This window comes from Mirounga leonina, unplaced genomic scaffold (genome assembly GCF_011800145.1).
Source record: "Mirounga leonina isolate KUSES-001 unplaced genomic scaffold, KU_Mleo_1.0 Mir_150, whole genome shotgun sequence".
NCBI lineage: Eukaryota > Metazoa > Chordata > Mammalia > Carnivora > Phocidae > Mirounga > Mirounga leonina.
Window position 1 is genome coordinate 24310590 of NW_023270374.1, and position 14081 is coordinate 24324670.

Below are 14081 nucleotides of genomic sequence, written 5' to 3' on the forward strand. Positions count from 1 at the left end.
ACATCTACATATCATTAAGTGGTTAGTGATATCCTCTGACAGTTTTCCTTGAAGTTATTGTTCTGATTCTAAAATAGTTCTTTTTCCTTCTCTCAGCAAAGAATTCACCCATTTATTGATATGTAACATTCTTAATACTGGACTGGTGCAGAAGCCAAGTCAAATACCTTTACAGCTTATAACCCAAGAGAGTGCCCATATTCCTGTGCTGTACACCTGTTTGGTGTTAAGAACTATTTGAAATAAATAGGCCACTGGATGGGATGGAAGTCAGACATCTATTGTAGAGGTTTGTATTATACCAGAATTTACACCACCCTTCTCTACCCACCCCCTTTTAAGATCTATAGCCCAGAGTTTCTGAGGAGTCCCAAGGTATAAGCAGTCCTTGCTTGTACATACAAAATACCTTCCTTCTTTTTTTTTTAAAGATTTTATTTATTCATTTGACAGAGATAGACACAGCGAGAGAGGGAACACAAGCAGGGGGAGTGGGAGAGGGAGAAGCAGGCCTCCCGCAGAGCGAGGAGCCCTATGCGGGGCTCGATCCCAGAACTCTGAGATCATGACCTGAGCCGAAGGCAGACACTTAACGACTGAGCCACCCAGGCGCCCAATACCTTCCTTCTTGAATACAGTTGTTTTAAAGTGAAATGCCCTACAGCCAGGTCCTGACTGAACATGTGCTGTGGCCTTTTATTAGGTTTGATGTCTGCAGAAACTGTTAAATGAATTGTAGAGGTGGTGAGAAGTAAATGTATTGGTAATTAAAAAGAGCGCAAAACGAACGGAAGAGCAAAATATCAAGATGTGGGAAGTGGACACTGCTTGTACAGGAGTTTCTCTACCTTAATAGTTAGCACTGTAAGGATGAAAAGCTATTTTTAAGCAAGTCAGAAGGAAGCTCTTCTAACAGTAACATCACTAAAAGGCTTTCTATGTGGTCTAAAAACCCAACACCTTGAAATGGTTGGTTATATATTATACCTTGAAGTCTGTGTTGTTTACGTGTTCAAAAACCAAGGCAGGGGTTCGTGACTAGGGGAAAGAAAAAGAAAACACACATTAGCAACAACCCTGGCAGCTTTAGTGGGCACAATGTTTGCGGATACTACATGGTGAATTTGGTAGTCCTTGCCTCAGTAGTAGGAAACCCTCTACTGCTACAAGCCCTCCCCGCTCTGATCATCACCACACTTGGGTCATTTTTGGGATGGATTTCAAACAGAAGACATGGAGCTGAAGTCTCACCAGGCTGTAGGCAGCCCGACAATGCGCCCATCGCCCATCGGCATCGGACCTGAGTTTGCAAAATGGATTAACACATTTCAGTTTCCAGTGCTATCAGTCTCTTAGCCTAGAAGAATAAGAAATAGTCTGTGGGTGGAGGTCTCTTTGAAAGAAAGACCCAAGCTAGTTAAATGGTATAACTGATTAAGCACTTTTAAAGCAGGACTTAACGGTCGAGGGGGGAAAATAAAGAGGGCAGTTGTGCTCTGGGTCAAACACCAGCTCAGCCCTGGTGGGCCTTGCCAGCGCCTACTATACTCACCACAGGGTCTTTTACAATGTCTGCCAGTGTGATGATATTGGGACCGCCTCGTAAATTCTCCAAAATCTTTATTTCACGCTTGATTTTCTTCTTCTTTACCGGCTAAAAGGATGAAAGTGTATTAGTGAAATTAGTTCAGAGTATTTCAATACGTAAAGTAATACATAAATGGCTTACTTATGAACTCTTTGAAGGAAGGACATGTGCCAGTCTCATCTCTGAATCCCCTTCAAGCCCTGTGCCAGGTATTCTGCGGTACTTAGCAAATGCAGAATTGAAAAAAAAGTCTTCATCCCAAAGACCAGACCTCTGCAGAACTAGCATTTAATTCCAGTTGTCAATCTTAGCACGTTAACTTTTTAAAACTATACAAACTAGGAATGTAAATGGTAACACTAAGATCTAGCTTATAAAAATCTCTTTGTCAATTAGGATGAAGAATGGGCTCTTTCCACTCCTTCCTCTAAGTCTATAAACACCCTAGGGGCGCCTGGGTGGCTCAGCTGGTTGAACCTCTGACTCTTGGTTTTGACTCGGGTCATGATCTGAGTTGTGAGATTGAGCCCCACATTGGGCTCCATGCAAACCGCAGAGTCTGCTGGGATTCTCTCTCTCCCCCGCTAAAATATAATAAATAAATAAAATCTTAAAGGAAGTCAGGCCCAACAGCAAGGATGGCCAAACCATCTTTGTGCAGCGTAACTGTGGGTTAAATGCTGGCTGTGGAGTCAGACTGTGTAAGGTGAATCACACTGTCATTACCTGCTGGCTGTGTGCCAACAGCAAATTACATAAGTTCCCTAAGCCTTTCATTATGGGTAAAAATGATCAACAGGAGTACATATATCTGAATATGGCTGGGATATAACCCTTAATATCTGTCTAGCTTTATCACCAATATTCCTATAAATGAACCCCCCTCCCTCCATTTTAAAAAGACCACTCTGCAGAGCCCCTTGAGTATATTTTCCATGTTCCTTCATCCTCATCCATCATTTTTACATCTGTTCTCATACAGACATCCTTTTCATTTTTCTGAAGAGGGCTTTGGTCCAACTGCACTTCCTCCACAAAGCCTTCCTTCTAAATAGCTCGGGTAGTGCTAGTCTAAAAGAAATACAATGCAAGCCACATGTGTATTTTATTTTATTATTATTATTATTTTTTTTTTTTTAAAGATTTTATTTATTTGACAGAGACACAGAGAGGGAGCACAAGCAGGGAGAGTGGGAGAGGAAGAAGCAGGCTACCCACTGAGCAGGGAGCCCGACGCGGGGCTCGATCCCAGGACCCTGGGATCATGACCTGAGCTGAAGGCAGATGCCTAACGACTGAGCCACCCAGGCGCCCCACACATGTGTATTTTAATTTAAATGTTCTAGTAACCACATTAAAAAAGTGAAAAGAAACAGACAAATTTCAATATATTTAACAAAAACGTATCCCAAATCTTACCATTTCAACATGTAAATATAAAAAATTACTAATAAGCAATTTTATATATATATTTTTTGTACTAAGCCTTTGAAATTGAGTATATTTTATCCTCATAGCATATGTCAATTTGCACTAGCCACATTTCAAATGCTCAGTAGCCCCATGTGGCCCATGTCTGCTACCCTGGACCATGTATGTAGGTCTTTCCTAGGGTGTCAGTCACCTCAGACTACTGATACACTGCATATGATTCTTAGAAATTGTTTTAAGTATGTATCATCTCTTCATCAACATTAGTGGTTACTAAACTTCATGATCAACAGTCACCTGGATTTTTAAATATACAGTTTCCTAGGTCCCACCTAGAACTGCTGAATCAGAATCTTGAGATTGCAGCTAGAGAGCAATTCTTAGATACTTCCTAGGTTTGATACTCCAGGTCTAGGAACTACCAAACCGTATCGTAAACTCTTGTAACCTTGCCTTAAGTCCTAAGCATGTGATACAGACACAAGCAAGCAAGTCTTGGATACAGACCATCCTCAAAATCTGGCTATGTAGCTATGCAGCTTTGGGAAAAGCACTTAAATGTTTCTGAATTTACACTTGCCTTGAAGAACTGTTGTAATGTAAATACCACAGTTAGAATAGGGGCCAATTCAAATTAGACAATAAATGGAAACTGTTACTAATAAGACTCCCACAGACCACATTTAATTCAATCCACAGCTCTTAGCCTTGCTATTAGAACTCAATACACTCTGACTGGGAAGCAGGCTGACTGGAAGTTTTCTCTTTTTGCTTCAACTATCAGATCTTTATCATCTGCTAGAGTATCTGGGAGATCTTTCTACCTTCCAGGGACTAACCCATCAATCTAGCCTGTTTTCTACTAAATCACTATTTCCCAACTGCCAGTTTTTGGCAAAAAGCTACTGGTTTATGAAACTTTCCTCCTTAAAATCTATAAACTTACAAAGCTGGTTTGTGATAGACCAGGCAGGTGACTTAAACCCTAATTTAATGTGATCAACACAACTATTCTGTCTTAAATAGGTGGGAGAGATTAAAAACTTTAAATACAGTTTATGAATGAACTTCATCTATACTTATAATCATCTATATAATTACAGTAAAATATACAGTACAGTTAGAAAAAGACTGAGCTGAAAAAAGTCTTTTCAACTCCCAGCCCCCACTCAAAATGCAGAGATGATATTTTCTAGGTGACCACCAATTTAATCTCCCTTTCCAAGTTCACCTCCCGTGTATGGTCACTTGACACCTTCCACATGAAACATTTCTCACTTGTTTCTTCCTCTTTTCTTATCTTGTGCATTCTAAATCACACTCCCCCCTTCTCCACTCCCACCCACACCTATCCAAATCCTCCTTCCATTCAGGACCTGAAAACAGCTCCTGGGACCTTTTCCTAACCACCACCTTCTTCTGAACTGTGAAACCTACTGTTCGTGCCTTTTATATGACTCTAGATAACCTATCACTTTATCATATCCCTTTCCATGTAAGTATCATCCTACAGTTACAAAGAAGTTCTGCCTCCAAAGCGTTATTTCTTTTTCTTTTTTTTAAAGGTTTTTATTTATTTATCTGAGAGAGAGAATGGGAGACAGAGAGCATGAGAGGGGGAGGGCCAGAGGGAGAAGCAGATTCCCTGCTGAGCAGGGAGCCCGATGCGGGACTCCATCCCGGGACTCCAGGATCATGACCTGAGCCGAAGGCAGTCGCTTAACCAACTGAGCCACCCAGGTGCCCCTCCAAAGTGTTATTTCTATATATAATTTTTTATTTGATCCTCATATCAACTCTGAGAAAGACAGGGAAAGCAAGATTATCTCATTTGCACAGATGAGCAAACATCTTAGATAGTTAAAAGGACTACCAAGGTTAATTATTTTTAGAGTATGGATTAGAATCCACATGTTCTGATATCCAGCCTGCTTCTCTTTCTACGTGTGTAAGACAGATAGAAATACTTAAACTATCTGTTTCCCATAAGGTGTGCCATGGCACCATAGCAAATTCATGGGGGCTCTGTGAAATTTTTAATTTTTGAGGGAAAAATCGATCAATACCCAGTATCTGCCAGATACAGAGTATACTACCAGCCTGAGATCGTTCACAGTTTCAACATTAGATTGCACTACATCCCTTTTGATGACGCATTTTTGTGAAGCTGGGTTTTTAGCTGCTGCTGTGATAAAAAGCAAATACTGTACAGAAATCAATGTTGAAAAGGACATGAAGCTACTGGTGTCCAACTTATTCCAACATTTGAGAAACTGTGCAGTGGTTGACAGGTGTATGTACATATCCCAATACTAATCAATTATGGTTATATAAGAATAAAATGACATCTTTCTTTCAATCTATGTATATAGCATTTTAAATGGCACCCAAGCTAAAATAAACACTTTGTTATTTGGACTTAGCTACTTAAAGCTTACTGAAACAATATGGGTGGCTATCAATTGAGAAAGTCTGGGAACCTCTGCTTCTCAGTGTCAAATATATAAAAGTTCCCATGGCAAGGAACTATATGCTAAGTTCCTGGCATCTGATATTGCACAGTACAGTTAAAATTAACTTACAAGTTGCATATTGGTAGCCTATTGGCCAAACCTGGCCTGTAGAGCATTTTTAAAAACTCCTGAGCCAACATTTAACAATCAGGGTAATTTATATATAAATATAAATTTCTACTTTCTTTTTGCAAAGAGTATCCAGTAACACTAGACTTCACTACTGCGAAGCAATTATCAGCCGGCGCTGGAGCACATGCTGCAGTCTACCCATCACTCACATCCTCCAATATGGGCACGTACATCAGACTAGCTGCATTGATGGTATCTGCCTGCTATTTAAAGGCCTGCATTTCTGACTCCTTATCCTTACACAGAAGAAGTAACAACTTCTTGAAAACAAAAGGATGGACTGTAACTAAAAATCTAGGAAATTAGTATTAGGCAAGACCTGGAAGAGAGAAGATTGAACCCTTACTCCCTCCCTCTATCAAAATCTAGCTGTATGACTTGAGTCAAATCACTTATCTTGCTTCAGTTTCCTGATCTGTCAAATAAAGAGAACCTCTTCCAACAATTTCATAGGCTATAATAAAGGTGGTGAAGCACTCCAAAAACCCTTTCAAATGCTACTTTTAAAAAGGTATTTTTAAAAAATTTTTAAGTACTATTACTTAAAAAAATCTAAATTCCAAATATCTCTGAAATTATAATCTCTCTCTTTTTATACTCACCTTGAGAATTTTAACAACAACTTTTTCATTATTTGTGATGTTGATAGCTTCAAATACTTCACTGTATTTACCCCGGCCTAATTTTCGAACCAGCTGGTAGTCATCTTGATTACTGTAAACAGAAAGACTCAAAGTCACAATGATTTTAAAAATTCAAACTATAGGGCACTAATTAACTTTAAAAAACTACTACCAGGAGGAGTAAAAGAAATGAAAGGTACTTCAAATAATCTCTGTACTTTAAAAATTGGGCCATTAATTAAAAATGTGTGTTCCAAGTCCTAGAATTACAAAAATGTAAGCCTTTCAATTATTCTTTCAAATACCAAATTGTTTATATTTCTACTGGCATACCATACATACCTAGCTTTTATTAGGGTTTGCTGTGTTTGTGTCCAATAACAAACAGCTTTCCCTTAGAGAATAATTTTTATATATTCCTGTCCTCTCCTGCCTGGCCCAGCAGAAAGTCAATAAGTATTGCAAGAATATTTCAATTCAGGCGCACTTTGGAAGCAGCACATTTTTAATGGGCCTTTTTGCAGGGTTTTTAGCTGCTGCTGTGATAAAAAGCAAATACTGTACAGAAATCAATGCTGAAAAGGACACGAAGCTACTGGTGTCCAACTTATTCCAACATTTGAGAAACTGTGCAGTGGTTGACAGGTGTATGTACATATGGCTTTCAACATACAGGCTTGACCTCCCACTTGCCCTCCAAGGCAAACCCTGAGAACAGTCCATGTAGTGGAGTTTGCAAATCACACCACAGATCATGAACCATAATAAGGTGTCCCTTCCTCACTTTTACCCATATCCCGGGATTACTAGCATCATCAGAGGTAAAAATGAGGGAAATGTCAACATTTTCTCCCTGCCTCTGAATACAACTTAGATGACTTTGCTTTCAAGAATGACAAACATGGTCCCTTTCATAAGGTCTAAATTCTATTTACTCCTGCTGGAGACACTGAAAATCCAAATAACAAATTAGCCATCCATTTTCCTCAAGCAGCTAAAAAGAAAGTGAATGAACAGATAAGGCAAAAGGTACTAAGGACAATGGACAATGTATTAAGGCAGGTCAAGGGAAAGGAAGCTCTTAGTTCTGGTTGAATTCTGTGGGGTGGGCACAGATAACAAATGCAAGCAAGCAAACAGCACCATGCCCAAAACTCAAAAGGGTTGTTGAGTGTTACTTAAGCACAACTAAGTGCAAAGCACTCAATTTGAAGAGAGTGGTTGAAATTTCCTTAGCAAAACACAGGTATTCCTAGAGTCCGAAGCCTGGGATATGAGGGGAATTGTCAGAATATCAATTATGACATTTATCGATACCACTGGTTCTTGATGGTATCTCTGAAGCACACCGTGCCTCTCTGTGCAGAGGCAGTGCACTTACTGTTAAAAATCCTGGTCCCATCAGGCTGACAGTACATCCTTATGCCAATTTTGGGAGACTACCTTTAACCACTTGCAGGTTATGTACATGTGAACAGACTTAAAATATAGCATATGGGAGCTGTAGCTTTGTGTGTTTTCAAATGCTTTCTTTGTATTTCATGTCAAAAAGCTTTTATCACAATAAGTATGACCTGATCAATTAACTACATACACGTTGGGACAAGAGATGCAAACATCCAAAAGAGACTGCATAGAGAATGAGGGGCAAACACAGCTGTTAAGGTAAACTGCAACTGTTCAAAATGGAATTTGGGTTGAATTCCGTGTTACAAATGGCTAGCCTCATGATAAGGGCAAATGCTGACAAGGGTTTAATTTTAATTCTATCATACAGAGGACGTCTTTGTGGAGATCTGTTTCATCCTTCAGTATCATCATGGGACAACATTCTCTGACCGCAAAGATATTTTATGTAAGAGTTTGGTGTTTTTAAAGTCTCTCAAGTATTAATTCTCACCTAACTGTGAAGCCCTTAGCTGAGATAAGCTAAGAGCTAACTCTTTGTTACCAGCCTTTTATCCAGAATATATAAGTCCAAGGAAAGAGTAAGAGACGGAAATAATTTTTACATGGTAAACCCATCAAAACTCTTAATTTGCCAAAGCAATACCTTGCTTCTCCACTGCAGAAGTAAACACAAATCAGGTTTCAATCTTGAAGTTTATAAATGCACAGTCAGGAAGGATTCCTGATAGAAATTACTCAACAAATCCACAAGAGTCAGCCCTTTGAGTGAGGACAGTGAAGTAAAAGGAAACAATTACCCCCACTCCACCACGTGTGACTCATAATCCCAGTACTCTCGGGGTCTGTGTGTATTAACATCTGTGTAAACTCTGGCCCTGCTTGGCACGGGTCCCGACATGTCAGACAGGTTGGCGAACGAAGGTGGACTTGATGTTTGGAGATCTGGTGGTCACTGTGTTCAGAAGCAGCTGGGGGTAAGACCTTGTTTCAGACCTGTTTTCTTTAAACTGCGAACACAAAGTGCATAAAGGCCAAGGAATTATTTTTTAAAAGCATATGAGAAGAAAAAAAATCATCTTACAATAATGGCCTCAAATATACCTCTGGCTCTTCTACCTGTTAACCAATGACTAGGTCCCAAATGTGTTAACCACAGTGTTTCCTATAACTTGGAAAGAAAATAATAATAAACCCAAGAAACTTACTTAAAATTAAATTGGCCCTAATTGTACTCTGCAAAGTGGCTTGTTACCTCCCTATCTAAAGTCTGGACGTTCTTTATAAGATAGCTTGGAAGGGAAAAATGGCATCAAGGAGAGACCCATCAACATTACTACCATTTACACAATCTACAGAAATTACTGGCAAGAACAGCTTTCTATAGCTCAAGGAGGAGTATTAAAAGGCTCTAGAATAGTGGCAAAGCCAGGAGTACAAACCGTCAGGCTGACTCTAATGGTTGATGAAACCAGGAAGGGAATAAAGACTTGTTCTCATACATTAAAGTTTACTGTCTTTTTATATTGATCCAAATCACTTGGGGAACCTTGCATAATAATCAGCAGATCCTTAATTACCATTTGAAAGACAATTTCATTAAATTTAAAAACAAATAATTTCCTCTTGATTTGTTTAATACAGGAGTAAGCTTAATAAAAACTGGTAGAAGACAGTAATACATATTGCATTACCTAATGCAAAATTTGACACGGAAGGAAAAGTGGTGAATTTTATTTAGAAACATGCTTTCTACCAAATCAGTAAACTAAATCTACCTAATTGGTAAACTGTGATGTCTTCCTGACCGTTCCAATCTATTTATCTCCTTTCAACGATTCCTATAGCATTTGTTGATTCCCTTTACTCTGCATTTAATTAAAAATGTATTGCGTCTTCAGATTTCATAACCTGAGAACACATCACCTATGCAGTTTTCTGGCCCAGACTGTGTAACCTCAACTTAATTACAAGGAAACACTGGACAAACAGAAAACGAGGAAGCTTCTATAAAAAAAGAGGGGGGGAGGGCGCCTGGGTGGCTCAGTCGTTGAGCGTCTGCCTTCGGCTCAGGTCGTGATCCCAGGGTCCTGGGATAGAGTCCCACATCGGGCTCCCTGCTCGGCGGGAAGCCTGCTTCTCCCTCTCCCACTCCCCCTGCTTGTGGTTCCTGCTCTCTCTCTCTGTCAAATAAATAAAATAAAATCTTAAAAAAAAAAAAAAGAGGGGGGAATACACTGTACTGAAAAATGTCAATATTATAAAACATAAAAAAGGCAGGCAAGACAGAAGAGACATGACTATACACTGTCCTATTCCTAGGCTGTAGGCTGTACTGGAGCGGGGGGTAAAGGATATAAGCAGCAGCACTACCACACCCCCTGCCCTGCGGCAGACAGCCTCTCCTCCGCTGTCCGGCCTGCTGCTACTTTGCAGTGTATTCAGTCAACTTCTACCTCCTTTAGGGGCGCCTGGGCGGCTCAGGGGGTTGAGCGGCTGCGTTCGGCTCAGGTCATGGTCCCATCATCCTGGGATCGAGCCCCGCGTAGGGAATCCCGGCTCAGCGGGGAGCGCGCTTCTCCCTCCCCCTCTGCCGCCCCCACCAGCTGGTGCATGAGCACGCATGCGCTCTCGCAAATAAAATCTTTACCAAAAAAACCTATTGCCTTTAAAAACCAAAACCAAAACACAAAACACCACACACACCCACACACAAATACTATCGGATCAAATGACAGAACATTTAGATGGTAGATTAGGTGTACACAAGAGTACACTCACAAGCAAATGGGGTAAAATAAAAATATTAAAATAGTAGGGGCGCCTGGGTGGCTCAGTCGGTTAAGCACAGGCCCTCTGCTCAGGTCATGATTTCAGGGATCCTGGGACTGAGCCCCATTGGGCTCCCTGCTCAGTGGGGAGTCTGCTTCTCCCTCTTCCCCCGTCCCTCCTCCACCCCAGTTCCTGCTCTCTGTCTCAAATGAATTAATAAAATCTTTAAAAAAAATTATAATAGGTAAATCTGAGTAAAAGGGATACAGATGTTCTTTGTACCACTCTCATTTTTGCTGAAACATTCATAAAAACTGTGGTAAAACATAAAATTTACCAATTTAACCATATTTTCTTTAAATAAATACAAAAATTAAAGGAGCTGTAACTCCCAGCCTTGGAGGGCCAAATCATGGGTGGATATGACATCATAAAATGAGACTTTATTTTTTCCTGGAAATCACCTGAGTCACATGGAAAACATTCCCCAACTCCTATTTACTAGTTTGTGTATCTATCAAGCTATCACCCAGCGTTCCTCTGCTTTCTTAAGGCCTTGGCATTCTCTGTGAAGAGCAGAGCAAGACTATTCACTAATGAAACTCCTGAGATTCTCAAGTACTTGTTTGACTGACCCTGGCAGCTTTGTGCCTCATCAGCTGGGACCTAATTTATGAACTGGTGGACTTGATTCCCCATTGGGAGGACTACTAGCAAGTTTTGCAGCACCTGAAGAGGTGCTTCACTCTACTAACATGCATACCAAACAATCTGTTTATAATAAGAGAGTTGTTCACATGAATGTCAAATGGTTGGCCTTCATTACATAGGGAGAAAAAATGCTAGAGTTCTTTAACTGTACTTCAGTAATCTCAGATAAATAACATGGTGCAAAGAGGGATCGGGGAGAGTGATAGGCTGGGGATAAAGAGGGGGATGCAAAAAGACAAGAAAGGGAAATCATCAAAGATAAACATTATTTTATTCAGAAATAGAATTTCACTTGCAACCTCTGTAAATGTGTATGTATATTCATATACAGCCTAACGTGAAAGAAAAGGATGGTCTAAAATTTCTCAATTATTGGCTGGTTCTTTCATACATTACTTCCTTTGTCCATCCCTTAAATACATGAGCATCTACTATGAAAAAATACTATGCTAGGTCTTGGGAATAAAAGGCAGAACAAACGTGAGACAAATATGCCTTTAAGGTTTTATCTGCAATTAAGGATAACGGTAACTCATTGAGTTTTAAGCAGAAAAGTTCCCTCTGGCTGGGTGTGGGACAAGCAGAATAGATTGAGGGAGGAAGAAGGCTGTTAACAGTAGCATATGCAAGAGCGATGATGAAAGCCTGACCTACGGTGGTAGCAATGGAGATAAGTGCACAAATTTGAGGAACAAAATTTATGGTATAAAATCAATAGCTCCAGGTGGACTGGATAATGGGGTAAGAACTGGGAGGTGACTTTCAGATTTCTGACTAGAGAGATTAAAAAAAAAAATTATTTATTTTAGAGAGCGCGTGCACGCGAGAGTGAGCAAACATGAAAGCGGGGTGGGGGGGTAGAGGGAGGAGAGAAGCAGACTGCCCCCTGCAGGGCCCAATCCCACGACCCTGAGATCATGACCTGAACCAAAATCAAGAGTCGGGACACTTACCAAACTGAGACACCCAGGCGCCCCTAGAAGGGCTTTTGATACCACTCATGGGGATAGAAAACTTCTGGAAGATAGCTCATAGGTCAGGTTTTGGACTTAGGTTAAAATGGATGAGACATTAAAATGGATACTGAATAAGCAATTAGATATTGCAAGTCTGGAGCTAAAAGAGCCTCTCAGCTTTAAATGTCTAACCGTCCAGTTCTATGAGGTAGACATTTCTTTCCTTCATCTACAAATAAGAAAAACCCTAAATAAGTTCAGTAGCTTGGCCATGAATATCCAGGAGAGATTTGGGATTCAAAGCCAAGGTGGCTGGCCTACAAGGTTCAAGTGTTTTCATTGCTATTGAACTTACCACTTTGTATCTCATATACAGCAGTCTTCAAATCTTAATTTCCTTATTTCCTTAAATTTAGCTCTCTGAGGTCAAGATCCATGTCCGATTTATCTTTTGCCTTTACAGTACCCAGTTCAAGGCTCTGCATCTTGCAGGGTGTTCACTAAATATTATTTGTTGATCAAATCAAGGTTTGTTTATTTTCAAAAAATGAAATGAAAATCAAGTTTGCCTCCAAAAGGTAGGGGCCCCTATTATGGCCATGTGGTATGCAGCTAGGAGAACCAGAAGACCAACTCAAGGGTTCTGGAGTAGGTGTCCCCTTTGCACACACATTCTCTCCCAGCATTATAGCTTCCTCTGTTAAATAACAGGGCCACAGTTAAGATTTGTCTTTTTCTCCCCACAAGAGTTAAAACTAAGAGAATACTGGAGAAACCTTATTTTAGCAATTTTTATAAACAGCTTATTTAGAAATTAGGTAAGGTGTCTTGAGTCCTAGATATCCTGAAGGTCAATTTTCCTATTTAGTGTTTATAATACAAGCATACCTTAAGAAAATCTGACTTACAGAAAAAGTATTAACTTTCCCAATAATTTCCACTTTAAGTGACCTAACTTCATCCTTACTGCTCTCATGTAATTGCATAAAAGGAGGTTAATGATTTCATATGACTACCTCTACCCAAAAAAGCCTTCAGGCTTACTGTGAAGACATGGCTATATTTTGTTTCTTCAATGCTTAGCCTAACAGAAGCCAATTAATCAACTGAAAAATTTTGTCAATAATATTTTCCCTACTAAAGTCAGACCACACCTACAACCAAAGCCAGTTACACAGTTCTGTTTGACCTATTCTTTAATAAAATGCAAGGAAATGAAAACTCCATCTAACCATAAGGTTAAAATGGATACTGCCAAAATCACATTTATCAACATAAATGGAATATAGAACTAATTAATTTCAATAAAAACTCCTCTTGCCCTCAACAAATCTCCCCCTCTAATCTCTTCTACTCCGTATTTCTGTTTTTCAATCTAGCAACTCAAAAGAAAATTAGAGGCTTAGTAAATGGTCCAATACCAGAAAACTGCATGTCTGATTAATCATTTGTGCCAATGTATTTTTATAGATGAATTACCTAGTGGAACCGGAAAAGATTATTCTCGAACTTTAAATTTAAAAAGTTAAGTCTGATTTCAAACGTTAATACAGTTATATTAGTTCTTTTAACCCTAATGTTTATTAGGGTCTCTATCTTAAAAAACAAACAAACAAACCCACAAAAACCCTTCCATCCCTAGATCAACCACAGTGAATGAACAACATCTCATAATCCAGACAGGGCAAAGATTTCTCAAGAATGAGGAATTTGCTTACATTGCACAGACTGCATGATTTAAGACTGCTTGTTCAGAGGAAAAGCAGTTGTATAAGGAAAACAACACCTTCTCAGCACTGCTGCAGAGAATGAATTCTTCCTAGCAATCAGGTAGCATAAACTGGCAAGAGAAACAGAATTTATAGAACAAACTCAGAGAGAACATACCTATACTTGCACCTTGTGAAAGCAAAGACAAATCATAGAAACTTGCCTTTTCCCCTTTATT

The 14081-nt window shown here is 39.6% G+C and overlaps 1 protein-coding gene across 3 annotated transcripts in view; it reads right to left on the reverse strand.

The window, feature by feature from the left end:
- Positions 1-14081, reverse strand: part of CSNK2A1 (casein kinase 2 alpha 1) — a 53354-nt gene that overhangs the window by 17169 nt on the left and 22104 nt on the right. For 2 of the 3 annotated variants that reach the window (XM_035006095.1, XM_035006097.1), the window contains exons 2-5: positions 8495-8704; positions 6267-6378; positions 1553-1654; positions 988-1038 (exon numbers count right to left, since the gene is read on the reverse strand). In XM_035006095.1, coding sequence (XP_034861986.1) covers positions 988-1038; positions 1553-1654; positions 6267-6378; positions 8495-8595 — 366 coding nt within the window. In that variant the 5' untranslated portion in view covers positions 8596-8704. The remainder of the gene's footprint in view (positions 1-987; positions 1039-1552; positions 1655-6266; positions 6379-8494; positions 8705-14081) is intronic. The other variant, XM_035006096.1, reaches the window with a different exon arrangement.